This window comes from Ascidiella aspersa, chromosome 2, assembly GCF_963924565.1.
Source record: "Ascidiella aspersa chromosome 2, kaAscAspe10.2, whole genome shotgun sequence".
NCBI lineage: Eukaryota > Metazoa > Chordata > Ascidiacea > Phlebobranchia > Ascidiidae > Ascidiella > Ascidiella aspersa.
In genome coordinates, this window is record NC_139448.1 from 24,735,104 (window position 1) to 24,762,305 (window position 27,202).

General features: G+C 35.5%; 2 protein-coding genes across 2 annotated transcripts; both read left to right on the forward strand.

Annotated features, from left to right (window-relative positions):
* The first annotated feature begins 4,590 nt into the window (after positions 1-4,590).
* LOC146164454 (uncharacterized) lies at positions 4,591-15,404 on the forward strand. Its single transcript, XM_083381756.1, has 12 exons — positions 4,591-5,269; positions 5,538-6,011; positions 7,748-7,879; positions 7,990-8,073; positions 8,650-8,846; positions 9,000-9,140; positions 9,887-10,032; positions 12,014-12,124; positions 12,357-12,485; positions 12,891-13,029; positions 13,275-13,393; positions 13,841-15,404. Exons 1-12 carry the CDS (start codon positions 5,103-5,105, stop codon positions 13,988-13,990), a joined length of 1,989 nt encoding a protein of 662 aa, XP_083237882.1. The 5' UTR covers positions 4,591-5,102; the 3' UTR covers positions 13,991-15,404.
* A 4,560-nt stretch (positions 15,405-19,964) lies between these two features.
* Positions 19,965-25,569, forward strand: LOC146164455 (uncharacterized). The gene is made up of 11 exons (XM_083382177.1): positions 19,965-20,198; positions 20,528-20,593; positions 21,729-21,925; positions 22,024-22,101; positions 22,171-22,282; positions 22,456-22,580; positions 23,039-23,124; positions 23,609-23,733; positions 24,079-24,135; positions 24,745-25,104; positions 25,179-25,569. The coding sequence occupies exons 1-11, from the start codon at positions 19,994-19,996 to the stop codon at positions 25,211-25,213; spliced, it is 1,446 nt and encodes a 481-aa protein (XP_083238303.1). The 5' UTR covers positions 19,965-19,993; the 3' UTR covers positions 25,214-25,569.
* The last annotated feature ends 1,633 nt before the right edge of the window (positions 25,570-27,202 follow it).

A 27,202-nucleotide genomic window follows, 5' to 3' on the forward strand; every position in this document is an offset into this window, starting at 1 on the left:
ACTGGTTCCGTTGCTGTAGGTCTAGGTCTGTAGCCGTAGGTACCTAAAAAAGTGTGGCCAGAACCCTACTTTTTACTTGGGACAAAGAAGTAAATTGGTTTAAATGGACAATCATTTCTCATTGCAGCAAGCTAACTTATCAAACACCACTCTTTATCAGTTTGTCTACGAGACTGTGTCAGTGTCTATTCAAGCGCAAATCGCCAGCTGGTCCCGGTTTGTTTTCATTTGTAAGCAATGAAAGATTACTCACCCGTATTAAACATTGCTCAGAGGTTTTGTTACATTTTTTTTTAACTTAAATACAGATAAGTGTGATTTACAATATTCATTTATGTTTTCTAAGACAAATTATAAATTTTAAAAAGAATCAATCCAACTAATTTTTCTTGGTCTCCAAATTTTTTCCACGTGCTAAATCACTCCACGACTTCACGTCACTTGTACACAATGGTAAGCATCGTGTAGGATCTTGTTACACCACATTTTCTTTCAAAGTTGTTTATCCTCGATTTGAAAGACGCTAACGATTATAACCGTTTCAAGGCCTGCAGGTATTCTATAGCCATCCTATTGGGAATCGTTATTAGAGACGGCCACACAACTTTTGAGTTCTTGTAGCGATCTATTTTCTTGTATTCTAACCCGGTTTTACAGCAACAATATCACAAGTAGGTTAAAATTAATTGCAAATGTCATTTACGGTATAACTTCTACTTCACGTTTATTATGTTTAAGTTTGGGAAGAAATATATTTTGAATTGTTAGTGCATAAACAACTCAGATATGACCGCAAAATACGACAAAACGTTATGTTGCCCACCCCTGGATTAGAGAGATCTTAATTTAGCCTAATGCAATTAAGCTACATTAAAAAATTGCATTTACGTAATTAAAATCGGCACAAAATACATTTTTGGAGAGAGAGAAAGGTCACGTCCAAGGGTGCTGGTTTGTTCGAGAACAACACGTTTTTTAAATTACTTGAACTTTACGTTACTAGTGACGTCAAATGTAAGATTTTTTATGTATCTTTTTTCTATCAGTTTTACTTACATATAAAAGCTATATTTTATGGTTTCTTTCGTCGTGTGACCGTTTTTTCGCGATTCGCGCAATCAAAAATGAATTTAAGCTTTATGTTTTCACACGAGTTCGTTCGAGAACAACAGGTGATTCTAATAACAATATTTCTATATGACATAATTCTGTGACGTCATTCTAATGCCTGGATCCGCGCCTGTTTTCGTAGTGGTTTTACGCAGTGGGCCTTCAATATCTCTGAAAAGAGTAATTTGGGCCGCGACAAAAAAGTTTGCCGACCGCTGTGTTAGGGCATGTCAGATCTTTGTCTAAATAGGTTTTTTGTTCAGTTACCCGTTTTGGACCTTTAAAGAACGCGAGAGATTTTTCCATATTGACTGCACAACCTATACGAAATACCTGATCAAAATCAATTTATTCGCCTCTGACATATATTAATGTGTCATCAGCGAGAAGGGACACTTTAAATTCGGTGCATTTAAGTTTTATTTCTTGAAAAGTATCTTAGCGCAGTGCCTTCGCCAGACATTCGATGCATAGTTAAAATAATGTCGGTGATAGGGGATCACCTTGTCTGACTCCTTGTTCATTATCGATTAAAAAAATTGTTGTTCGTTATTGTGCATGTTGGTCAAAAGCAGGGCTGCGGAGTCGGTTAAAAATAACCCGAGTCCGACTCCGGATAAAAAACAAACCTGAGTCCGACTCCGGTCAAATGCGCGATTTTGTCGAGTCCCGAGTCCGGCCCGGACTTTACAGCCTGTATTTCACCAATTTACGTAACTAAAATAATGTGGATATTCAGCAATCCGCTTATAGGGTTGTCGTATAATTCATTTATTTACAATACATGGTTGGAAAATATTCCGCCATATAATATTCCTCCTTTACAATTTCCATTTGGCGGCCATATCAGTTTCAAAAATTCGGTCCTGCGCATGCGCATGTCGGACTCGGGACTCGGGTAGTTTTACAAGGTCTTACTCGAGTTCCGAGTCCCGACTCAAGCAAAAACAAACCAACTCCTCGAGTCCCGAGTCCGACTCCGACTCCGCAGTCCTGGTCAGGAATAGCAAACATTTTATCCAGTTTATTAATTAATTCCCAAACCCAAACGCGTTTAAAGCAGAATCAATAAATTCCCAACTAATTGTATCGAACTCTATGTAAGTATCCAAGCAAAGTACAGCTCCTGGAATTTCATCTAAATTACAGGAGTCCACGATGTCAAAAAGGACGGATATTATCGCCTGTGCACCTCCCTTTCGTAAAACCATATTAATTGGTCTTAATTAATCAAGAGTTCAATATATGTTTTTATTCTTATGTTAATAAGTTTGGACATTATTTTGTAATCAGCGTTTAGTAACTAAGTACGTAATTGGTTGTAAGTAAGGGGTCTTTCTGTGGTTTCGGTATGAAGGTCACGAGCCCTGCGACTGACGCTGGTTAAATTGACCGATATTTTCATGGTAGTCACAAGCTTCGCAAAACATAGATTTTATATCTGGCCAAAACGTCTGGTAATATTCAATAGGCAGTCCGTCGAGGCCTGGTGACTTATTTCTAGGCATATTGTGTTAATCGCAGACTTAATTTCGGCCGTTGAGATGGTCTGTTTTGGCTGAGAAGCGTTCAATTTCAAAAAAAGATTGATTTCCAATTTGGGCAATTATTTATAAAATTGCCTTATTTATCCCAATCTTTGCACATAAAACAATTTTCTTTTAATATGTTGCTTTTGTGTTATCTTTTGCTTGAGTTGCTCATACTCTGAAGAGTTTTGCTTTTTGTTTCATAATTTAAAGTTTTATCTTTTTTGACAAGGGCTGGACTTGAAGTTGACTTGCTCTAACTATGACTTGACTGGGACTTGACTTGGGCAACCGATGACTTGGACTGGGACTTGACTTGTTATTTATTCAAAAAGACTTGACTTGGACTTAAGTCATTTCAAAATGACTTGTTTACAACACTGGATAACTGTGTTAATATTGTGTTTTGATCCGCATAAACGTGAGTTATATTATATATCGCCTTCTTCACGTGTCTGCTTATGTGTTATCTACTGTCCTTGGGCTATCTCTCACCGAGGCCAGAAAAGACACCTCTGCCTCTGGTCTCCTTGCTTCCCTTCTTTTCTGCGACCTTCTGATATGGAATAAACTAAGCAAGCTAACAGTACACCTAGTAGTCGGCAACACAATATAAGCCGCCCTATATAGGACCGGCCACTGCTTGGAACCCTAATGACAATACCCAAAAAAGATTAATTGATTTGTGTATCTTTAAATTTATATAAATTATGTTTAAGCCAGAGCTTTACAGAAGCGTTAGTCGAAACTGTGTAAGTTTATCAAAACTTTTCGCGATCATTTACGGGAGACAGTATAACTTATTGTGACAATAACGAGACGCTGGCAATATAAAGAAAAAGAAACAACAAAATTTCCAACATGTACAGTAAAAAGTCACAACCCCTGTTGAAAAATTAAGGAAAATAAACCAAGTTCACCAAAAAAAAAAAAAAACACTTAGGTTAATTGTATTAACTCAAGTCGATTCAACACTGTGTCAAAATGTGTTTTGGGACTACAGTTATAATTAACTTACCGTTAATACTTAGCTCACTGTATAATTGTGACGTAAAAATAGAATAACCGGGTAGGTTGGAAAACACTGACGTACGAATTTGTTGTGCATTGAGGCGTACAAAAATACACCCGACATCCGTGGATATTCTTTAGTTAAGGCTCGTACACAGCTTATCGCAAACAAGCCGACAAAGCATTACAGTTTCCTTAATTCTTGACGTATTATTATTTATTTATCTTAGTACGACGACCAAAGCTTATAGAAATCATTTCTGTAGAGACTTTGAGTAGTTCCAAAAATCCCAGCGTTGACGTGTTTGTTTAACCATTGAGTTTATAGCATTTGTTTACATTTTACATTCGTCGGAATCAACATATTTAGGGAACGTTGTACGTTGTGACACCACCCTGCAATTTTTACTATAGATATCAAATTTTCATAAATGCCTGAATTTTCATTGCTGTCGTGAGTTTAATAAATGTCTACAACACCTCAAAGTTATTATGGAATAAGTCAAAGTTGTAAAAAATTTTGGTGATCTAGAAAAGAACAAAAAATTAAAAAATTATTGAGGTTGTTTTTATAAACGGTTAGAAATAAGTGTTAAGAGTATAAATTTCCAATAAGTTTTATACGATTACATTTTGGATGTAATAAATGTTGAATGTGCAAATGTAGACTCTATACACACATATATTGTTGTAAACAAAATGTTTTTATAGGTATCACAATACCTGATAAATTAAAGGTAATTAAAATCTTTATATATAGAAGTGCCTTAGATTAGTCTTGCACTTATGAATCTGTTAAATGAAATAATCACTACTCAACCATGGATATGTTGTTTTACCTAGTAATACCCTTGATTCAACTGTACAACATAAGGTTGTTTAAAATCCCTGTTTTAGTTTATTAATGTAAGATTTAGATTGTAGTTTTATTTCCGATTGGAAATTGCATCAAAGGATTTTTAAACAGCTTGAAATTAAAGGGCTGTAAAACAAAGTAACTTGCAAATTTTAGGCTATAAAAACATAACCTCTTAAAGTTGCGTGGCTGTGATTCTGTAAATAGATTACCACAAGCAACTGTAAATCTGACTTAAATTTTTGCATTCGCCAATTCAAGTTTGCATGGCCGAACAAATTTCACAGTGTTTATCTATGAAATGCGTGACTGCAATGATAGCTAAGTGTGCAAGTTTATCCCTCCACAGGCCAAACTTTACAATCTGGATTGTCAGACTTTTTCTGTATGTGTAAAATCTTATTAAAAACTGCCATGCTTAGTGGACTGATTTGTAAATTTTTCAGTCAATTAATTAACGTAAAGTCTAACAGGGTTCTGTTGTTGTTGTTATTTTTTCTAAAGCCTGAATTTGTTGAATATCACCTGATAAGTAGTATAAGGTTTTAAAACCGTCTAAAGAATTCAGGGTGCTATTTTTTTAGCCATTGAACATCATGTCAAACAGCACTCCTGAAGCGGAGTTAATGAAAAACTTGTCAGTGCAAGAAAGGCGTAAGTTGATGCGACGTATGGATCAGGGAAGTCCAAAAAAAAGTTCAACAAAACCTGTCCCTAAACCATTTGTGGTTGGAACAGCATCATCAGGTGTTCAACCAGCGAAGTAAGTTTTTTTATAAATAAATAACTTGAAAAGTCAATTCCAGCAAAACACTTAGTGTTTTTTGCTATGTTGAAAATGAATAAAGACTTATTCAAAACGTTCAAAATGATACCTACTTCTGTATGGGCTTTGATATTCTTATTACGTCTTACTACAAACTCCAACCATTATGCTCCAAACTTGTGTTTTTGTTTGGTGCATTTTGAATGTTGCACAACTGTAAATATATGAACAAGGTTTGTAACATTTTTATCCCATCTTGTTTTAGACCCAAGAGCTCTGTGCTAAACAGATGGCCAAACAACAATTCTAACTTTGTTTCTGGAAAAGGCAGCCCAAACAGTGGAAACTCCTCGAAGTCTTCTAATAAGGGAGACGTTGGTATTCCCAAACTTAATCAAGCACATGTAAACATGTTCACTGCACAAGAATCAGCAAAACATCCAGAGTTGCAAAACATAATAAAAAAGAAGCCTCCTCCACCAGTCAAAAGTGCAGCTGTAGCTAATGGTAGTAACCAATCTTCTAAACCAGCTGTCAACAAGTTCGTTTCCCAAAAATATTCAAACAGTAACACTTCAACACATTCCAATGTAAAATCGCCGCTCAGTCATGCAACGAAGGAACCTGAAAGAAAAACGACCCCTGTGATCAATGTGGAAGCAAAGACCCCTGTTACAGTTGTCAAACCTAAAGCTCCACCAGCTGTTGAAAGATTATCAAATAATGGCGCTGCTGTAAAGTAAGTTGGAATTTCCAAGTAATTATAACTATCTAACATGGTCCTATTAAGTCAGTGTTTCTCAACCTTTTTTCGTGGCGACCCAAATATTAAAATGTAAGTATGACGACTAAGGTTTGGCGACCCAATTGTTTTTTTTTGTAAGCAAACTAAAAAATAGCTTCTTGTAAGAGAACAGAAACTAGGCATTAACATAAAGAATTTAATTTTTCTAATTAAGAAATTTTGCTCAGAAACAATCTCAATTAGTATAAATATGTGAATTACTGCTGTCAGCGACTCAACCACACCAAACACGTTGTGACACCACCCTTTAACCCATAGGTTGAGAAGCACTGTCTTAAGTACAAAGGGTGGGAAATAACTTCTTGGTTTTACCTATAGACAGGGTTACCATCTGTTCAGACCAAAAAATAAGCATGCTACTCCCCAAAAATAGGCATGCTACTAAAGACCAGAGGCAGATCAAGGATTCCGGGGGTGAAATACAAGCTTTCAGAAATAATGTTATAAAATAAAAACTTGAAAAACAGCTATTTTTGTATACGAAAGTGAGAAAAAATGCGTTTATTTGGTTGAAATTGGTTAAAAGTTAACCACCCTTATTTAATGCAAGCTTTGTCAACTTATTTGTGTCAGAGCGCACCTGTACACCTTTCGTTTAGCAACCATGCACACGTCGCGTTTAGTCTGAGAAGCCCTCTCGAAAACGCAAATATACCTAAAGGGCAAGGGCAATCCGACTCGCGTGAAGCGCTAAAGTTTTTTGCATTTTTCTATTTAACATAGTTAAAAATATGAGGCGAAGCCGATTGGCCGTATCTACAGTCCAGCTTGTGAAACAGGTCGCGCGCCGGATGATTTTCACTGACAGACCGGATCTGGCCCGCGGGCAGTAGGTTGCCAACCCCTGTTTTAAACCGTGATGCACGGCAGCATGATACTCCTGAAGCTGACCCTGCCTGGTAGTTAAGTTTAGTTCACTTGGCGGAGTTTGGCTTGTAATAAAGTTATTTATTGAATGATTTACTGTAATGTTTCTAGCAATTTTTTTGTAGTAACATTGTGTTTTCCATAGCCTCTGGGCTGATTTCACAATCACAATAGCAGCAATAATCGTAGATCTTTTCCTTTCGACTTAGTTTGACATTAGAAAATTCATTTTCATGTTTATTACAAAAAACGTGCTTATGCTGACTCATTCTCTCAATAACATTTTGTCTGTACTGACACAAAAATGCCAGTCCTCACGTTAAGCCGAAATTTTACTTGATTGCTAAAGCAAGCTACCACACTTCTTTAGGCAATTGTACTTTTTAGATTTAGAATAAACAATCACCATCCAGTGGTATTATGTAATTTAATGCATTGTTGTTATAATCTGGGTTAAAGAACTTGGTAAATATAAATAAATGAAGTCTCTCACTCCTCCGTCAAAATAATTGATAAAGAAGGCTTTTAGAAACTAAAATAAGACAAACTAAGCACACAACTCTAAAGCAAGCATGTTTCTTAGAAATAAGCACATTTGTGTTTTCTAAGACACTGCACCCAAAAATAAGCACAAATCTTAGAAATAAGCACGGTATGGCAACCCTGCCTATAGATCACAAAGCAAATGTTCACTAGGTGACTATTTTATGAAAAATCTTGCATTGTAATATATGCATTTAAAAAATTATTGTAAAACTGGCATGTTATATACAAATTGCAGCAATGTTGCAACTTTTTCTCAGGTGGGCACCAGTTAAACCAGTTCCAAAGCAGACTGTTTCTCCACCCCCACCCAAACAAGCAGCAGCCAAACCACAAATGCCATGGCAACGACCTGGCCCACCTTTGAGCAAAGAAAAGTCACCATCTCCGAGGTAAGAGTACTAATATGTTTGCTTTTTTATTTTTTCATAAATAATTTTATGGTGTTTAAATTTGTAATTTGTTATTTTTTAAGCTTAAGTATTTTTTGCTACCCATTTAGCTCTCCTCCTACAGCTGTGGTTGCCCCAATGCAGGAACACACAAAATTATCAACCCCAAAGGAAAATCCTCCAAAAGTGAACAGGTATGGCAGTGGCACTATTTAAAATAACAAAGTTGTCAGGGATTGCATTGAATTTGTGGCAAGTGTCTACCAATTAGCACTCGCCCGGACAAAATTACACCCGTCAAAAATGTCATGACTACAGATTTGCATCCAAGACCTTTTGCAATTGTTTTTTATTAATAATTTTACCTGCCTTCTTTTTCAGAGCATTAAAATAGTTCTTGTATGTTGACCTTGATTGTTTATAGAACTAGCATGCATAGTACTTTTTGCCCAATGTTTATTGTGTTGTTGTATGTTCGGCACGCTGGAATCATCATCAGTTTATGCATTGATTGGCCTTCAGTATTGTCATTTCAGATCATTTGTCGCAGATCTGCATAGTTTGTCCAGTAGGTCAGATAACAACAACTGATTTCTACTTCTTGCCAGTTGGCGAATAAATGCAAAATCCCAACCATTGTTGTATAAAAATATGAATAAACTAATTACTTTTTAATGCAACATATAAAGGATATATACATATGTTAATGATTGTATTTTTAAAAAATGTAAAACTTAATTTATAAAAACGGTTTACTCTGACATGCTTAGCCAAGAGATGGGCAGGCAAAGGGCTGTTTCATCGCCAGTCCTCCCTCCCAAGGCCCGTAATGACGTGGTGTCATATCGTTCATCAAGTCAAGATGTCATGCTGCCAGCTATCACACCTTCGAAACCTCAGCCTGCTGTATCTCCACCTCAACCAGTGAAGACAAGGGCCAGCTCTGAAGCTGCAAAACATACAAAAGGTTTGTGTGACAGTGACAACTGACCATCATTGTAAATTTACACTATAATACATTTCTTGAATATGCATGAACTTACAGAATGCCAGGGTATCAAATATTTTACTTGGAATTTACAGTATGATAATAAAACAATATATATACTTTGCTCGACAGTACCATCTGCACAACACAAAAGCAAACTATCAAAAGTGGGTCATGATTTCCAACCATATGAATTGAAAGAATGGGTGAACTGGTGCGACGCTTGTGGAAGTGTCATCCTGTCCCTGTTTGGCAAATGTGTCACATGCACAAGTAAGATGACTTATAATCATTTGTCAAACCCCTAATTGAGGGTTTGGTTGATGTGCTGCCTGATTATATCATAGATTGACCTTTTGATTGCTTGCTCAAAAGATGTTTGTATATTGTAGTTTAATAGGCAAAAGTGCGTTTGCTAAAATATTGGCAATGTATAGATATTTTTAATTCTTTTAACACCTTAGTAATTTTTACATTAGTAATTTTTTTTTTACAAAAATCCTTATTGTTATTTTGACCCACTATTGTAATGCCAGTTTCTTACATTGAATTAAGTTGTTATTTTCTTTCTCCTATATTTTTACTTGCAATTGCTGAGTACGACTTATCACTTCCTGGTTACACTAACCGGGCATTTCTTCCTTGCTTTTACATTCAGTTGCCATAATATAAATTTCTGTGAAAATATATTTCTATCTTGTTCACATATTTGTATATATAACTAATAAAGTTTTGGTTCCCCCAAATGCACGTTTTAATGTTTTTTCGTTTTGCAATTTGAAGTCGAGAATACAAGATTTAAGTTTGTGGTAATCATAAAGAACTTGGTTTGATTTTTAAAGTATACAACATTTGTACCATCTGCTGCCTTAAATTTTGCAGCAATGCACTCATTATATTTGACACTGATATATGTTTACTTATTAAATTTGTAGGACTCTCGTTATTACTGATGGTGTATAGCTCAACATACACCAAATGTTTCCTACAGGTTTCAACAATGTTTGTTTGTTTTTCAGAATGTAACATGGTGTGTCATGGCAAGTGTGCCCTTACTGTGTCACTCACCTGCGAGGCAGACCAACAAAAAGCACGGAGTTTGACCTTGAATGACTCCAGTGCTCTCAAGATGTATAAAACCATTGTCCAAGAAACCAAAGATGAGGTAACAATCATCCGTTGTAATTAAGCAATAAATCTAGGTTTGCTAACTGTTTCTCAGAAAAATAACTTCGGTACAATGGGGCATTTCAAATATATTATACTCAAAATTTTTAAAACATTTTAGGAGCAACAGAAAAATCTTCAGGTGTGCAGTAAAGTTGAAAAAAATGTTATATTATACCTAGGCTTGCCATTTTTTAAAAACGAAAATCCGGGACGCATTTTGAAAACTGCAATAAACTTATGTAGACTTAATACAAAACAATTTAAGGCAAATAATTAACTTAACGGGGTTGAGGTTGTTTTATATTTTGTCAGGGAGTATTTTTAGGGCCCTATTTTTAAGGGTAGTTTGTCTAAAGTAATTTAAATTGTAGCCGAAAGTAATGTCTGTATTGTGAATAAATGAGTTGGGTAAATACTTTCTACAATTAAAGTAGGATGCGGCCCTCGTGAAAGCAGCAACAATTTTAGGCCGTTCATGTTGGCAAAGGCGCTGTGTCCACAACAAATTCGTATTCCCCGGACCAAATCATTCTCAAGCATAAGTTAAACAAAATGCAAGATTCCATCCAGCTGGCCTCTTAAAACTATTACATATTACGTTGTATTCTGCGTCATTTACTTGAGGCGCGTGTTATTGCCGATGATTTAAAAAGGTAATTTATGATGTTACTAAAAAGTAATGTTTGGCTTGAGTGCTAACTAGTGTGTAAAGTTGTAAACATTTTAATTTTTTCTAAATAAAACATTTTAATTTCTCTAATCGTTAATTGTTATAAAGCATATATGTTGGTCGTCCTTTGACTATCTTTTTTTGCTTATTGTGCCTGAAATGAGTTTACTAAATGATTCCCCACAAATGGAGTCACACTCTTTAGCCTGTGTGGCAGCATCATTCAATCGATGACGTGTTATAATTTATCGCATTTATTTGCGTGACTGTGAAACTTCTAATTGTTCGTCTTCGCTTACTAAAATTTTACATTTGTTGAAAGAAAATTACAAATAATGTATGCTTATTTGAAATGAAACGACTAAATACCCAACGGCTAAGCACGTCAAACATCTTTTACGTAACGAACACCAGAGACATATATCGATAGGGAACCACTCACTAACGTATAACCTTAAGTTGTATAGCAGCAGCCATTGTTCGCATTGCGTGATATTCAGCAAATACGTAATCCTGGTACCATACTGCGATTACTGCGTACAACGTAAGTCTCGTTTGGAACTGAAATTTGGTTACTATTAAAACCGCCGCTTTAAATGTGAAATTTTGCGAACTCTACCTAAATATTGCGCGGTAACAGACATCAAGAAGTTTCTAAACATATAGTCTTAAGTTAGAAACATTAAAACTTATTTCGGTTAAGACAATCAATATGTTATTACTTAAATTTGATTTGTAATGCTGAAAACCCGCGACATTTATCGATCCAGAATTACTAACAAGCGTTAAACTTTAGGTTGTAACAGCAATTGTTTAGACTCCATAATACCGGCACCAAACTGCGCCATACGTGAAAACAATCTATGAAAATAAAAATTGCTTTACGGTGACCGGTTTGCGACGGCGCTCGCTTACCTTCCTCAAAAATATATCTCCCAGCACCCGCCGGATAATATCCATTTATTTTTTTTACTCACCACACAAAAAATGAAACTAGCCCCAACAACCTTCCCCAGAAAAATATTTCTTAACACCCGCTGGAAAATATTTAATTTATGTTAAAAATATTTGCTTGGCAGCCATACCAACCAAAAATGAAAAGTAAAAAATATTACTTAATTTTGAGAAAGAATTGCTAAATGGCTAACTCAAGAGTTTTACATTTTTTAATTTTTTTCTTAAATTTGAAAAATCCGGGACAAATTGGTTAACCGGGCGGGACACCGGGACTGTCCCGGCAAAACCGGGACGTATGGCAAGCCTAATTATACCAGTATCAGTAATATGTGGTATTGGATTTTTACAGTCTACTTTGAAAGAATACAACACTATCCAGCGTGTAATGTCACTGGAAGAAATTCAACAGAAAATTGAAGATTTTAACCAAACTGTCAAAGGAAGCCAACAAATGACTTTGGTTCGATTTTAATGTTAAATAATTGAATAAACAAAATGTGCACAAATAATAATCTGGACTGGCTTACTTAACATAAAATCAAAACGCTACCTGACATAATTTAAGAACTAAATGAAAAGTTTTTAGTATTAAAAATAGTTAACATTTAGATTGCTTTTTTATATATTAGACTAAGTAGTAAGCATGCTTTTATGTAAAGTTATAATTTTTTGAACTTGATTATCTTTCACAGCAAGAAGATGGAACCACATTTCGGGGTTTTATTAGAGTTACTATGAATCTAACCAGGCCCGTAAGTGTTATGGATGCATCAAAAACATCAAGAAAACCTGCCAAAAAAGCGTCATTCTATATTGATAAGGTATGTTTATTGGACGTTTTAGTTGTAGTATTGAGTTGGAATTTGCTGTTTTAGTCGCAAAAGTAAACGCTATGAAAATCCAGGTTTTGTGAGGAGCATCACGCCTATGCACTACATTTTTTTGTTTAGGATTTTTTCTAAAAAAATCAGGGGTTGTCCGATAATATCGGTTCACATCGGTACTTCTCCGATACTAACTAATCAAAAGTTTTATGTCTTCCTTGAAATGTAGGTAGCAAATTTGGTTATTGGGTAAATATATATATATATATATTATCAAGTGTGTTTAGTACCTAGTTGGGACACGAAACTTAGCGCTCGTATCACCAAAAATAACCGAAGGCGTCGTATTGCTCCATTTAATGGCACGCGCGCGAAAATGACAACCTTGTATGATTCACCCAGGGTGCGGTGAAGGCCCTGCACCTGACCTCCGACACCACCTCGGCTCAAGTCGTCCAAGCCTTGCTCACAAAGTACAATATCAGCGACAATCCCATGAAGTTCGCGCTCTTTGAGAAGCAATTTCGTGAAGAGGGTCACGGTAACTAAGCTGCCCTGTTTTAATTATGTGCGCTTCCTAAGGGTTATTTGTCGCATAAGGGTTATAGCCTAGTTACCGCACTGTTATTTGCCTTGGCCATGATTTTGTAAACTTAATATTTTTACAGTATTCACTTTTCGAACAGTAAGATTTTTAACAGAATTCCAGGATTTAATCCACGCTAAAGAAAGTGGTTGCGCCAAAAGCATCGCCCGCGTATAACGTATAACCTTTCCGTCGCGCAGTGATTCTGAGAAAAATGCTGCCCAAAGAGCGTCCCTTGTTCCTGCGATTGCTGTGGGGAAATGGAAGTAGCGAGAATAAAGGCTTCATTCTACAAGAAAACGAGTCCAGAGAAATTCACGTAAGTTCAGCATATACAAAAAGTAGTTGGCGAATTCCAGGCATGAGGGTTCGGGTTGAAAATCGTTTAACATTATCGCACCAATTTCTAGTGAATATGCTTAAAAAGCAAGAAATCGAAGGGGAACATTTTAATAAAATTCCTCTAAAAGGGAATCTACAGCCATTTTTAGGAAGCTGTACCGTTGTTCTGTTATCTGACTAAGATGGCACGATATAAGGCCTACGAGTGTATTTTCAATACTAGTAATAATAATCGATATTTAAATAAATTAATAAAACGTGTTACTTGTAGGTACACGATAAACTAAATGTTATTATTCGTATAAATTTACTTTATTGACCAGCATATATATTATAAATACCATCTTCTTTAAATATTGATTTGCTTCGTATCGCCATTCCTAACTTTATCTTTTTTAATATTCAAAAATTGTGTTTGTTTCAGTGGGAATCATTTTCAGTGGGAGAACTGCAAATGTTTATCAAAATTCTTGACAAAGAGGAAAACGACTACATCACGGAGATAAAACGGAAGTTTAAAAACCGAACCCAGGATATTAAAATGGCTATAGAATATCGACATAAAACAGGCTAACTATTGGTAAACTCTTTTCCGCGTGCACAGATGTAAGTTTTAACAAATTTTTTGTTGCCAGATTGCTTTCACTGTGTAATTTAAGGCATCAGTGAATGACGCTAGGTGGGTACCTTGATCCATCATTTACACTAAAGCCACTATCCTTCACAAAAAATGTAATCATTAAAACAGTAACCATACTTAAAACAAAACAATTCGACACCATTTCCTGTTTTACTGTTTATTTTTACTTTTTTATTTCGAAAGATATAGAGACAATAGTTCAATTTATTTTGATGCTTTCATTCCATACTTTTACGATATGTTGATAAATGCTATCAAGCACGGGGTTCGGAACATGGCATTTCATTGTAATGTGAAAACCCGGATCTTTATTTTTTCTTGTGACGCTGCATTACTGCTTTTTAATTTTCGGGGTGAACTTGTAAACAGTGCATAAATTTTAAGAAATTCAGGAAATGCATCAGATAACGCATTTTTTCGAACTTTAGAGAAAGACTTCTAATCCCGGCGTAATATCATTAGCTGCTTCTGAAACAAACGCAGTGCAATACTAAACTCAAACTGTGCCTCATACTAGACATAAAATCGTCTGGCAAACCTATTCGTTTACAATTAATGGCAAATATATAGTCGATCACTTTTTTCGTGTCTTCGTTAAATCATCGTTCACATTGGTCGTTTTGTTGTATTTGCCGCCAACCTTACTTACGCCAGCTGATTGCGCAATGCCAATGTACTTCTCGTGAATGGAATGCCTGTGCTATATGTGTGACAGTATATTTTTGTTGTGTTGTCTTGTTTTGAAGTGTTCTCGTATCGTTATTTGGTGCGTTGTTTGCGCTTATCTTAACCTTGAGGTGCATCGGCTGGGTTGAGTCGCATATGCTGTTCAGTTAATCGGCATTCACGTTTCAAAAAAGGATAACTAAAACACCTAATTCGTTATAACAGCGGAGTGTGACGTTTCATTATTGATTGATATCAAATCATAAGGATTGATAGCTTCTTGTCTATATCGATATTGCAGTGTAAATGCTTTTCATGTGGCACCTGCTCATATGGTATTTCAAAATATTCCCTTTAATCGTTGCTCGAGTTGGGTGAAATACTGGCAATCCACCAGTCTCAAATTTGGTGATTGTTTTTTTATTCCGTCAATGTTGAACATATATGAAAGTATAATGTACCCTCTTGGGTCCTTTGATATCTACTATTGACCTCCGTGTATGAGATTAGAGAGTATAATTCTAGTTTAGTCACACATCAAAATGATATTATACAGAATTTTGTACGTCAGTTTGCCCCTTTCCTAGCTAAACACCCTTTGGTGAAATGTTTGATTTGCGTAGTTCGTTAATCTTTATGTATGCGACCAATTGCCGAGGAATAAAATGTGAATTCCTGCTGAGTTATTTAATTTTGTGCGACATCATAAGTGATCTTTTTTAAAATACCAAGTATATACAAATAGATTACTAGGATTTTAATGTAGCAGGTGAAAAAGACCAATTTACTTGTTTTCTTTTTCGACCGGGTCAAAGCAAAGGATATATTTTTTAATTAAAACAGAACAAGTGCAAAATATAAAGATTTCATTATTTTTTACAGACACGATGTTTGCTTGTTTTACTTTTTAGCAGAGGCTACAAATAAAACAAACGCCAAAAGTTTAAAATCTATACTTAATTTTATCGCCGTGAAGGCAAGTTTGGCAACCTAGTATTGCATAAGCCAAGGGAACCGCTTTGGGCAAAGGTTTAAAAACTTATCCTTTGGTTATTTTTTCCGCCTTTGAGGAAGTTGAGATAAGAATACAAAATAAACAGTCCAGCTGTAACCAAGACAATTTTTTTTAAACCGTTTTAAGACAATGTTCTGTTAACCGAAAGTAGACTACTTTTTGTAACTCGAATCATTACCGAAACGAAAGTTGCCAAAATAGCCGTTCTTTTTCCAATGTTTCTATAATAAATCATGACTGTCATGTTATTTATACTGCGTTTGAATTGGGCAGCAATTTCGAAATATACAGTAGCCTAAGCCTACAAATATTGGCTGAGTATAAATAGGCTAGGACAATGTGTCTTTAACAACCTATATTATTTCCTTTAATTTTTATTATGATGAGTACGTAAAGGTCGAATAATCACTCTATACATTGCTAGACTGACAGGTTTTAGCTTTACAGCAGTGTAAGCTACTTTAATCGCCGAACCAAACCTAAACCGTAAGATTTAAAAGGTCCGACTTTTTTTCTATGACCTATACACTCTAGTCCAGCGTGGTCTCACTATAATTATTCTTCTTCATATGGTGAGCCAGTGTTGCAAGGGCGGATCCAGGTTATAAGTTTAGGGATTGTGGGGCTCAAATTAATCTAATATATGACGCAACCAGTTACATCATAACGTGACGTCATAATTTAAGTAATCTTCCGAAAGGCGCTGTTATCGAAATAACAATTGTGCAACAGAGGGTAAGACTATCGTACAAAGCGCAAATATGGAACATATTTTTTGTTTATTTGGTTTTAGTAGGCTTAAGAGTTAAGAGTATACTTAAGGCATTAATTGCATAAAGATGAGCACTATACCAGGGCTGCGGAGTCGGAGTCGGGACTCGGGACTCGACGGAGTCGGTTTGTTTTGCCGGAGTCGGACTCGAGACTCGGGTAAGACCACGTAAAACTACCCGATACGTGCGCATGCGCAGTATCAAATTTTAAAACTGTTAAGGCGGCAAAATGAAAGTTGTAAAAGTGTAATAGTAAAAAAAAAATATATTTTTAACCATGTAATGCGCGCGGGTGGATAAATTATGACATCAATATGAGTGGATTGGAAAAAATCCACATTAATTTAGTTGCGTAAATGGTTAAAATACAGGCTGTAGAGTAGGGTTACCATATTTTCAGCACCTTAAAAGAGGACATTTTCTTGCCTGCAAGTAAAACGAAAGTAGAATTGTTACGTTTGAGAAAAACGTGCCATATCCAAGTATTGCATTCAGCTTTGAAATTAACACGTCCTTTTCTGAAACACGGATACTTCTGGCGTAGCTCATCAGTAAACAGAGTTTCTTTTCCAGCATTATAATGTATAGCTTATATTTTGATTTGCTGTTGTCTAAATTTAAAGAAAGCGTCTGCTGAGAACCACCTGATGCCATAGACAAGTGGTTCTTAATAGTTTTCAGCCATGTCCTCCTTGGTAATTTTCCCATGCCTTGCGCCCCCTCTCTACGAAAAGCACTTCGGCATTTTTAATTAAATATCACTGAGACAACTTGAAAATAATAAACTTTGTTGTCGGTCGCGTAAAGCGCGAAAAAAATTGGGTTTAATTGGCGCTAAACTGTAAATTCAGGAGGATTTTAGCATTGGACACACGATAAATTGCTCGTGCACGAGATGATTTTGACAAACGTGTCGTGGGGGCATTCACTCCACAGTTGTAAGGCTGCGATGTCAGCCCAAATAAAAATGTAAGCGCAAAAATTAAACTTTGCGTTATCGTGTTTCAAAAGATGTGATAACACAGCAGCAATATTGCAAAAACATTATCGATTCGCGCGAAAAAGTTTGCCGTTTTAATGTTAAAGTTGGCAAAAACGTTTGTACAGCGTTTTAGGAGTGGTGTACACTGTACAACACAGCGAAACCATTAGAATCATTGCAAAAATTAAATATTAACGTAGAGCTAGCGCAAAAAAAAGTATATGCAACTCACCCGAAATGCGAAAAAAGAGGACATTTGGACATTTTTGAGTGTCCTCGGAGGACCATTCAGTTTTCTTGAGAAAAGAGAACACATATCCTCCCAAAAGAGGACATATGGTAGGGCTACTGTACAGTCAGAGCTGGAATCGGGACTCGGGAGTTGGACTCGGGTTTATTTTTTGGCCGGAGTCGGACTCTTTTTTTTTTAACCGACTCCGCAGCCCTGCACTATACTATCTCCACACCTAAATAGCTGCACGGAAATTATGTCAAAAAGTTCACACGAGGCGTAAAAAACATTTCTTGTTTTCAAGGTGCAGACATCACTCACGATACAATTGCCGTCTTACAAAGCTGTATAGAAAATTGCAAACTGAATAATATTCGCGCGGGGTGCAAAACATGTTTATATAGGTTTAAGTTGGCTAAGCAGTTTTGGGGCACACACAACAGAGAAAAAAGAAGCAAATTCAGCAATGTGCGATCGGGCGATTCGATCGCGGTTCAAACATACATTTTTGTTAACTTCCTTACTGGCCCAAAAAATTAGTTCGCGGGATAATAGAAGGAGTCAGTCTGTAGTTGGTTCACGTTGCTTAATCTAAACAGTGTTGAATTGACATGACTTTTTATTTACAACCACCGCTCACTATTCGTTCACCAATGCTAAATGGTTTAACTTTAGTTTACCCTTTACCGCCATGTTATTTTACACACACCGATTCGAAAATTGCTAAAACGTGAGTGAAAAAACTTACCCAGATGTTTTTTGTTTATTTTTTCGTTAGTTACAGATTTGATAACAACAAATTATTTTAAAGTATAAATTGTTTCGTTTTACCACTGTTGACTAAACAAACGAAGTTTGTGGTTCGCTTACATCCAAGAGCTTTTTGAAGATTTTAAAACCTACTTATTTCTTCAATCGTTGTGATGAGCATTGTTTTTATAAAGAAATGGCGAAATATGAAAATTATAAGCTACCTGAATTAAACTGTTTGTTAAAAGTTGTTATTTTGTTTACCGAGGCACTAATCAGTATTGAACAACAATTTTATATTTTTAGACCGATACTACAGATGTTCCACCATTTAAATGCAACAGCCAACTTTATAGTTCTATTTGTCAGGAGCTTAACTTCACAAAAGAAAAGGGCTGGCGCTGGGGATTTGGGATTGAGTGGGTCAGAAGTTATTATTAAATCTAATAATACCCAAACCCAAATGTTAACCCTAATCCAAATAACAATGTGCGTTGTTGTAGGGATTCTAGACCAGCGCCAAATTTTGTATTATAGGTTTGTTTTGTCTTATTATTAAGAATCATCATTTATTTTTAATGATATTGTGAATAACGTCAATATTTAGTATTACATTTCAAATGATTTACAAACTAGAAAAAATAACTATATGGTTCCTAAAGTGATTTTTTATTATAACTGTAATGTTTTGGTCATTATAACCTACAATATGTGTAACGCTAAAAAAACATGCATTTTAATCTTAAGAAATTTCAATCACATAACCCATATGATACGTTACAACAACAGGCCAATTTATTCAGCTACGCACCCATGAGATCTGTCATACCTTCCAGATGGGCCTACAAACACCTGTTGTTCTATGGGGGAGAAAAAAAAATAATGACAAGCATTTAAAAAAATCAATAAAATGATAGTAAAAGCTTTTTGAGATGTACATTTCAAGAACAACCCAAGTTTTTTATAGTGTTATACCTTGAATATAAATTAATACTATTATATACGTCACAACAGTAGAAACATTAAGTTCCTGCTAAATATAATGTTAAAAATGAGTTTCAAACTATACTGTATAATTTGTAAACAAAATCATATTACTGTACTACGTATTTACAAATTAGCAAACTATCCAATTTACCTATTTTCAAAAATATCTGCAGTTTGTTCATAAAATTTACCTGCAGTACTACTAGATGATTAATACATCTATTCGAGAATAGTGGGTGATAAAGTTGTTAATAAATTTGTTAGACAGGATCCAATTATATTTTGTTGAGCTGTTTATTTACAATGCAATGTATAAGTACATATAACATAACACATTCCAAATTACAACCTTGTTACACATTACTCGTAATTATTTTTTGTGTAGTTTGCAATATTTCCATATAAATATATATTTGAAGGAAACTTTAGCTGTGATTAAAATGTACACTACCTGGATTACAAAATCTCTTACACCAAACAAATATGTTTTTGCTTAGATCTTTGTGTAGCAAAACAAATTCTGAACTATAACATGTCAGAGTCACCAGGTCATGGAACATGTGATGTGGATATTAATGGGGGCAAAGTTTCGGCAAGACTGCGTCCCGCAGAGGATGACGGTGGCATCGAGGCCATACCTGCTAAAGCGGTGAAGATTATGGACGAAGAGCAGGATGACAATGTAGCGCTTGATGAAGAGGAATATGATGAAGAAGAAGAGGAAGATTTAGATGGAGGTTTCAAGCTTTGTGTATTAAATAATAAAAAAAAAAAATAAGCTTAGATTTGATCAGTAAATATTATTGTTAATTTTGTCTGATGGGTAACGCATCATTATTAATGCATATCATTATAAAAAAATCAACTTAGTTTTGTTTAAGATTTTAGTCGCATAAGGTTCAATAAAGTGTAATATATGTGTTCCCCCCGCAAAATCCAAAGTTGTCTGATGGACAACAAGTGATTTAATGCACATCATGAATTATAATGAATCAACTTGTAGTTTTTTTTAAGATTTTAGTCGCAGAATGTTAAATAAAGTATAATATATATATGTGTTTAACAGATCTTGAACTTGAAGGAGAAGATGACGAAGATGACGTTGAAAACAATTTTGATGAAACTGGCGAATGTAATCTATTTTCCATACTTAAAGCACTGGTGTAGTAATATTGTAACAGTTTTTACAACTTTGAAAATGCAGCAAAGGGATTTATGCAGGGTTGGCCTTAAGCACTCACCCGCTCGCCAATGCGAGTGCAAATCGCTCCGGGCGAGTGCCGATTGAAACCCACTCGCCCGAGTGGCTTTGGCGAGAAATTTAATTAGTTGGTGTAGGACAACTTGTGTTAATATTTGTAAGCAGTGTTTTTTTATGTTTTGAGGGACCGTAACCTCCACTGAACACTACGATATTTGAAAATATCGCCTACTTGTGCAACAAACTATAGTGTTAGGCGAAATGTGGCGCTTTATTTGCGGCGTGAAACAACCTGCGTTAAAACGTCCTTCAAGCACAGAAAACTAGAATACGAAAAAAAGAGAGCGCGAGGATTTTTAGAAAAATGGAAAACAGGCAGGCCGTGGCTACTAAATTGTCAGGTATATTTTTTTCACTAAAGATTGTTAAAATTATTTCGCTAAAACATTGTCTTAAGCGTAAACTGCTTTATGGGTCATTAATTTGTTCATCCATGCTTGGAAATAAACGACCAGACTTTTATAAAAACTACTGTTTACGTAGAAAAACCACAAAACAAAATAACGAATTTGCAGACGGCATTCTAACAAATTTGGCGAGTGTTATTTTGGCTGGGCGAGTGCTGATTGATAGCCGCTCGCCGAGCTGGCGAGTGTAAATTTTGCTTAGGAACAACCCTGTCTTGACAAAATTTCTTGTTATTGGCTACTTTGTTTATGGATGAGTTTCTGTAAAATCTAATTAATAAGTGATACCTATTCTGGAAAATATGCTCACAGATGTATGTGAAAGAATGTCAATATTATAGCCACAGGGGTCGCTGTATAGTAAAGCAATTACAAACTGAGTAACATTAAACAAAATTAGTCCAGGTTAAATGGACAATAAAATTTTGCAAAATATGTGTTCAATTATAACATTTTGTTCAACTGGGCCAAAACTTCTTTGAGTGTTTGTGTCACCAGTTAAAAACTAAAGCCTGCTGTGGGGCACATTGTTTTGCACAAACCATTAAACTAAAAACTGCAACATCATAAAACACATGAAAAATGTATGTGTATCACAGCTTCCACTGACATGGAAGAATTTGTTCAAGCAAATCTGGCCTACATAGAAGATTGCCAAACAGACATTGATTCATTAAATCAAAAGGCAAATGATGAAATCCTTAAAGTTGAAAAGAAGTACAACAAATTGAGGCAACCAGTATACAGTAGAAGAAATAACTACATTGAACGAATTGTACACTTCTGGGCAAAAGTGGTATCCTTTACAAGTTGTTAAAATGAACATAGTTATTTCTCTAAAATTTAACTACAAAATAACTTTCTGACTTATTTTTCTTATCTGATTTTTATTAGTTTTCTGAGCATCCACAGTTAAGAAGGGTTCTTACAAAAGATGATATAAAGTGCTTAAAATTCTGTACAAATCTACAGGTGAACATACTATAGTAAATTATGAATGAAAAAACTAGGTTGAAATGCATGTGTTTTTTGGTTTTATAGATTGATGATTTTGAAGACTCAAGATCTGGATACAGCATAAAGTTTAGGTTTGCTCCAAACCCTTATTTTAACAACACCTCAATTACCAAGGACTACCATATGCCCTGGCATGGTAATATTTTACATAGCTGTTTAATACTGTATATATTTATATATCTTGTGATAAACATCATATTGTTAACATTAATGGCATGAAAGTAACATTTTTTTCGTTTTTACATTGTTTAACAAAAAATTAAAAGCAGAAAATATTTAAACTCTAAATGTGTTTTAATATAATTTTAGAGTCACCATCTTGTGACTGCACTGCAATTGATTGGAAACCCAATCAAGATCTCACCAGGGGTTCATCAAGCTTTTTCAGTTGGTTTTGTGCCCAGGATGATGCTTCATCGGATGACATTGCAGAAGTAACTGATTTATTGTAATTCATTAGGGGAACTTAATCACAAATATTTGCTTCCTGATTGCAGTAGTGCAACCTTTCTTCCTGCTAAGCCAGTGATGAAATTCATCTTTAAATTCATCATAGGAAGCATGACCTATTAAAGTATTATACCAAACACAAACAATTAAGTCCAGTGTTTGTTACCTGTGTTGAGGTGATTCAAATACTAAGCGCAGATGTAACAGCGAATCTTTAAGGACCTCAAACTGGACTTTTTGTAATTTAACCAAATAAATCTTATTAAATGTGAACCATGTGAACTACTGCAGTCGGCGACCCAACCAAACCAAACAGGTGCCCAATGTTGGGTTATAAGTCCCAGGCTGAATTAGCCCAATACAAAAATACAATCAATTTTGAGTTCAATACCGTTTGATGTTTGACAAATCAAGCAAACCTTGCAATAACTACTTTTTCCAGATAATTCGTGAAGAACTGTGGCCTAATCCATTGCAGTATTACTCAAACAAAGATGCAGAAATAGACAGTGGTTCTGATGACGACAGGTAAGGTTTTGTTTTTAAAACATTACAAAATTAGAATCCGTCAAGCTTCAAATACGTTTTCCTTACCTTACATATGATATGGGAGGTGTGACTAAACTGGTGTTTAAAAGCAGGGATGTCTGATAATATGGGATCTGGGCAGCTACCCATACCAAGTAATTCTATCACCACTCCTTCATTTCAGTTATGGTTTGTGGTCCAATACAACATTTTCTTTTGTGAAAAACAGATTTAAAAAATAATGAAATAACAATTGAGGTTAAGCTTTTTAACGCTTAAGCAATATGGCAGTAAAACCGAAATCCACTACATTTCCAGATTTGGGTTTTGTTAATTGGGCTGTTTTGTCACAGTAATGACGTCATTTGGTATCAGATCCAATGGCCACTTGCCTATACCGGGTATTGCTATCGAAAGAAAAGATTAAGTATAGTTATCTTTATGCCTTCTAAGTTGGTGATTAGTCAATAGCTGTTTTGTGCAGTGAGGATGAATCAGCAACCAGGGAAGATGAACCCGTGTACGTCGGAGATGACACTGCCGAGTATATCAGCAGTGAAGATGAGGAAGAAGAAGAAGAATGGAAAGCAAGGAACAGAAGAGTTCAAGGTAAAAAAGTTAATATGCAAAATAATAGTGTAATATTAATAAAGGTAGTAAAACGTTATTTGTATTTTATTTTCAATTAATTCAAATTTGAGCATTTCTTAGGTATATTAAAATACCGGGTATTGGTATCGGTTCAAAAAAGGGTATCGGTCGATGTACCGTTTATGAGTGTATAGATTGATGAGACCGCATAGAGTCCTACTGCAAATTGTACTTTTAAAGTTTAGCTTAAATATTTCTAAGTGTGTACACTGAATAGGGACTCATTTAATTAAAAATAAAAACCTAACATAAATATAAGTATAGATAATTGTATATTCTTTATCTATTTATATTTTACTGAAGGTAAAGAAGTTCCAAGTGGAAGTAAAGCAGGCGACTTCTACGTTATTGATGACGATGGTAAGTTCGTCCGTGAAGAAGCTGGCATTGCATATTAAGTACTTTACTGCTATCACATTTTTTGTGGATTGAAACTAAAAAATTATAAGAAGTGTGCTCTCGAGGGTGGATTTTGAAGTTTCAAGAGGGGAATTTGGAAATCGTATGTTTTTTGTCAGTGCTTGTTATAATAGTGCAAAAACTATTTTTTTGGTTAAAAAATTTATTAGGACATGTCACCCTTTGCGTTTTGATGTACATGTTGTTTCTATTGACCTATTACTTTGATGTGGAAGGAAGTCAATGCTCTTATAACTTGTTTGATTCTTAAATTGTCCAAATTATCCATTATATCGAGCAACGGGCAAATGTTTGCCAAATACGTCATGCTATCTAAGCAGTTAAACCGACATTATGTGAAATCATACGATACAGCCGTAAATTACATTGTTTTTTGTTCTGTTCAGACTCGGTAGAACTAATGTTTGCAAGTACCAAGGTTTAGGGATCGCTAGATTATAATAATACCGAGGTAAACTAAATAAAGCACGCCCGAACTGGAATTAACAGCTTTAGGTCTAATAACTTAATTGAGGCGCCAATATTTTATTTTTTTTTTAAATGATACAGATGATGCCGAATTTGAAGAGGGATTGGACGAAGTTGATGACGTCATCGATCCCAACGATGTCATCAAAGTTAGAGACGAAGACGGTGAAGACGACTTCGAAGAAGACCTCGAGGACGAAAGTAATGACGTCCTTGTTGCGCACGATGCTATTGCAGAACCCAGTGACGTCACTGAAGATGACGTAATCCCCATCCACAGCGATGTCGCCCAACAAGACAATTCTAATAGTAATTGCGACGATTTAGTGACGTCGTCGCATGGCGTTACGTCATTAAAACCCGTTGACATCGACCCGAATGTGACGTCATCGAATGATGCATCGTTAAGCAATAATGGAACCAAAGAAGACTTCAGTCACGGTAAGAATTTCTAAACATCAATACTTCTAACTGTAGTACTGCTGCAATTAACAGATTTCGTATTTGCATCGCAGACAACGAAGCAATCACGTCAACAGGTGACACCTGACGTCGCTAGAAGTGACGTCACCGTTATTTTTGCGTGACTATGTTACCCGCTCCGAACCACTTCCTTCGCCCCGTCGGTTGACTCGTATGCTCTCCAACAGCCAACTATCACTGAAAGCAGCAAGTTTCCCCCAACAACAACAACAACGACGCCGTATCCCCAGAACCGCTTTCTTTTCTAATCCCTTTCTACGTCCAAAACAAGCGATCACTTGTATATACGAATGGCGGCTGCGGCGTTGTGTCGACTGTTTTTTCTCTGTATCTACGCAAGTGACCAGAATGTTTTTGTCACTTTTTGTATAACTTGTTTGTAATAAACGAATCTGCCGGTTGAGATCGGTGGGCACTTGCGAATCCTCACGAGATGCAGCGAACTATTCCAGTTTCACGTACTACCAACAATATTTTAGTATTTTTAATGGTAGAGCTAAAACTTTTAATCCAGTTGCAACACATACAGATCGGGTATTATTAAATGATATGCGTTAGCGTTATTATTAAAGGAAATATAAAAAGTGTCCTATGGTAAGTATCGCACACATGTGTTTTTGCATGGGAATTTTGTCGTCGTACTGACAGAAAATCTTTAACTAGGTCGAGCAGTTTAAACATTGTGGTGTTCAGCGAATTAAATTAGCTGAAATACCTGCTAGTACGACGAGTTGCCGATATGACTCTACTAAAAAAATGGATGGAATAAAGCGTGCGTCACAAAGTATTATTTGAGACCTGTTTGCAAAAAGGCGCAATGATCAGACCTATATATACTTTCGACTTTCTAGTTTTTAATAGAGAAATATATTTCGCCAATCCGGCATCATCAGTCTCTGAAAAAAACAATACAAAATAATGCAAACACGTAAACTAGGTGGTAGAAATAAAAAAGCAAGGGAAAATAATAGTAGAACCAAGAGCAACGAACTACGCGACTAGGCATAAAATCTAAGATAAAGACAACAAAGTCGAAAGTATATTGCTAACATTCGAAGTCATTGTCGTCATTGCATGCTTTAGGGCGAGGAGATATCTTCTTTTTTCATAATCAGTTTGCATTGATCAGACTTATTGTGGAATAAAATAGAACGTTTCATTAAGTTGGCACAATATGGCCAGGCTAAATAAACAGTCTGCAAAGACAAAAACTAACGTAAAACGCAAAAGTCGACTTTTTTATTTTTTAGTTAGCCTATGTTCTGCAAAACTATAGGCTACACACCACTCATTTAAAAACGTTTCTTTAAAGCGAATAAATAGGTTGCAGTTAAGTTGGCGCCATAATGAAAACTGTTAATATTATAGAGTTATAGACTATAAATAGTGTGGAGATTCAACCGGTTTATGAAAGTATAAAAAAGTTCGCAGAACATGTTTCTGACCAAGTTGCAGAAAGGCCTAATTATCCTTATTGATTTTAATTGAATGGCCAAACCATTCAGTGTCTGCAGTGAGGCTATTTCTTCAATTAGCCATTATTCTACGGTTATTTCACACCTAGGCCTACATATTTTTTTTATATAAATCTAAAACGGATTTATCTTTAATACCATATATTATTAAATATTAGGAGTCCAGTGATAGGATTCAATCGGTAGATTGAATGATCCTATTACAATCAATATAGTCTATGTAGCCTAGTTATGGTTATAGGCAAAGGGGATCATTTGCATGCAGTGAGGCTAATAAAATGATTATTTAGCCTAATCATTTGTATTTAATACTCGTATAACGAATAAGTTGACCTTCGAAAATGGGTGCGCGACAGAGCTGGATCCAGGGACCCTTAGCCATGCCCCTTAAACTAAATTTCGGGCCTATTTAACTACGTAAATAAAAATATCTTCCGCGTTCCACGCAAAAGTGATTTATATTTTAGTACATTTTGATAAAATGGCCCTAAAATGTGTCATGCTTCTCATCGCATCTTTCCAAAATTAAGGTATTGGCAACCTTAAACCATACAAGGGCGATTTCTAACCGTGTGCATTCG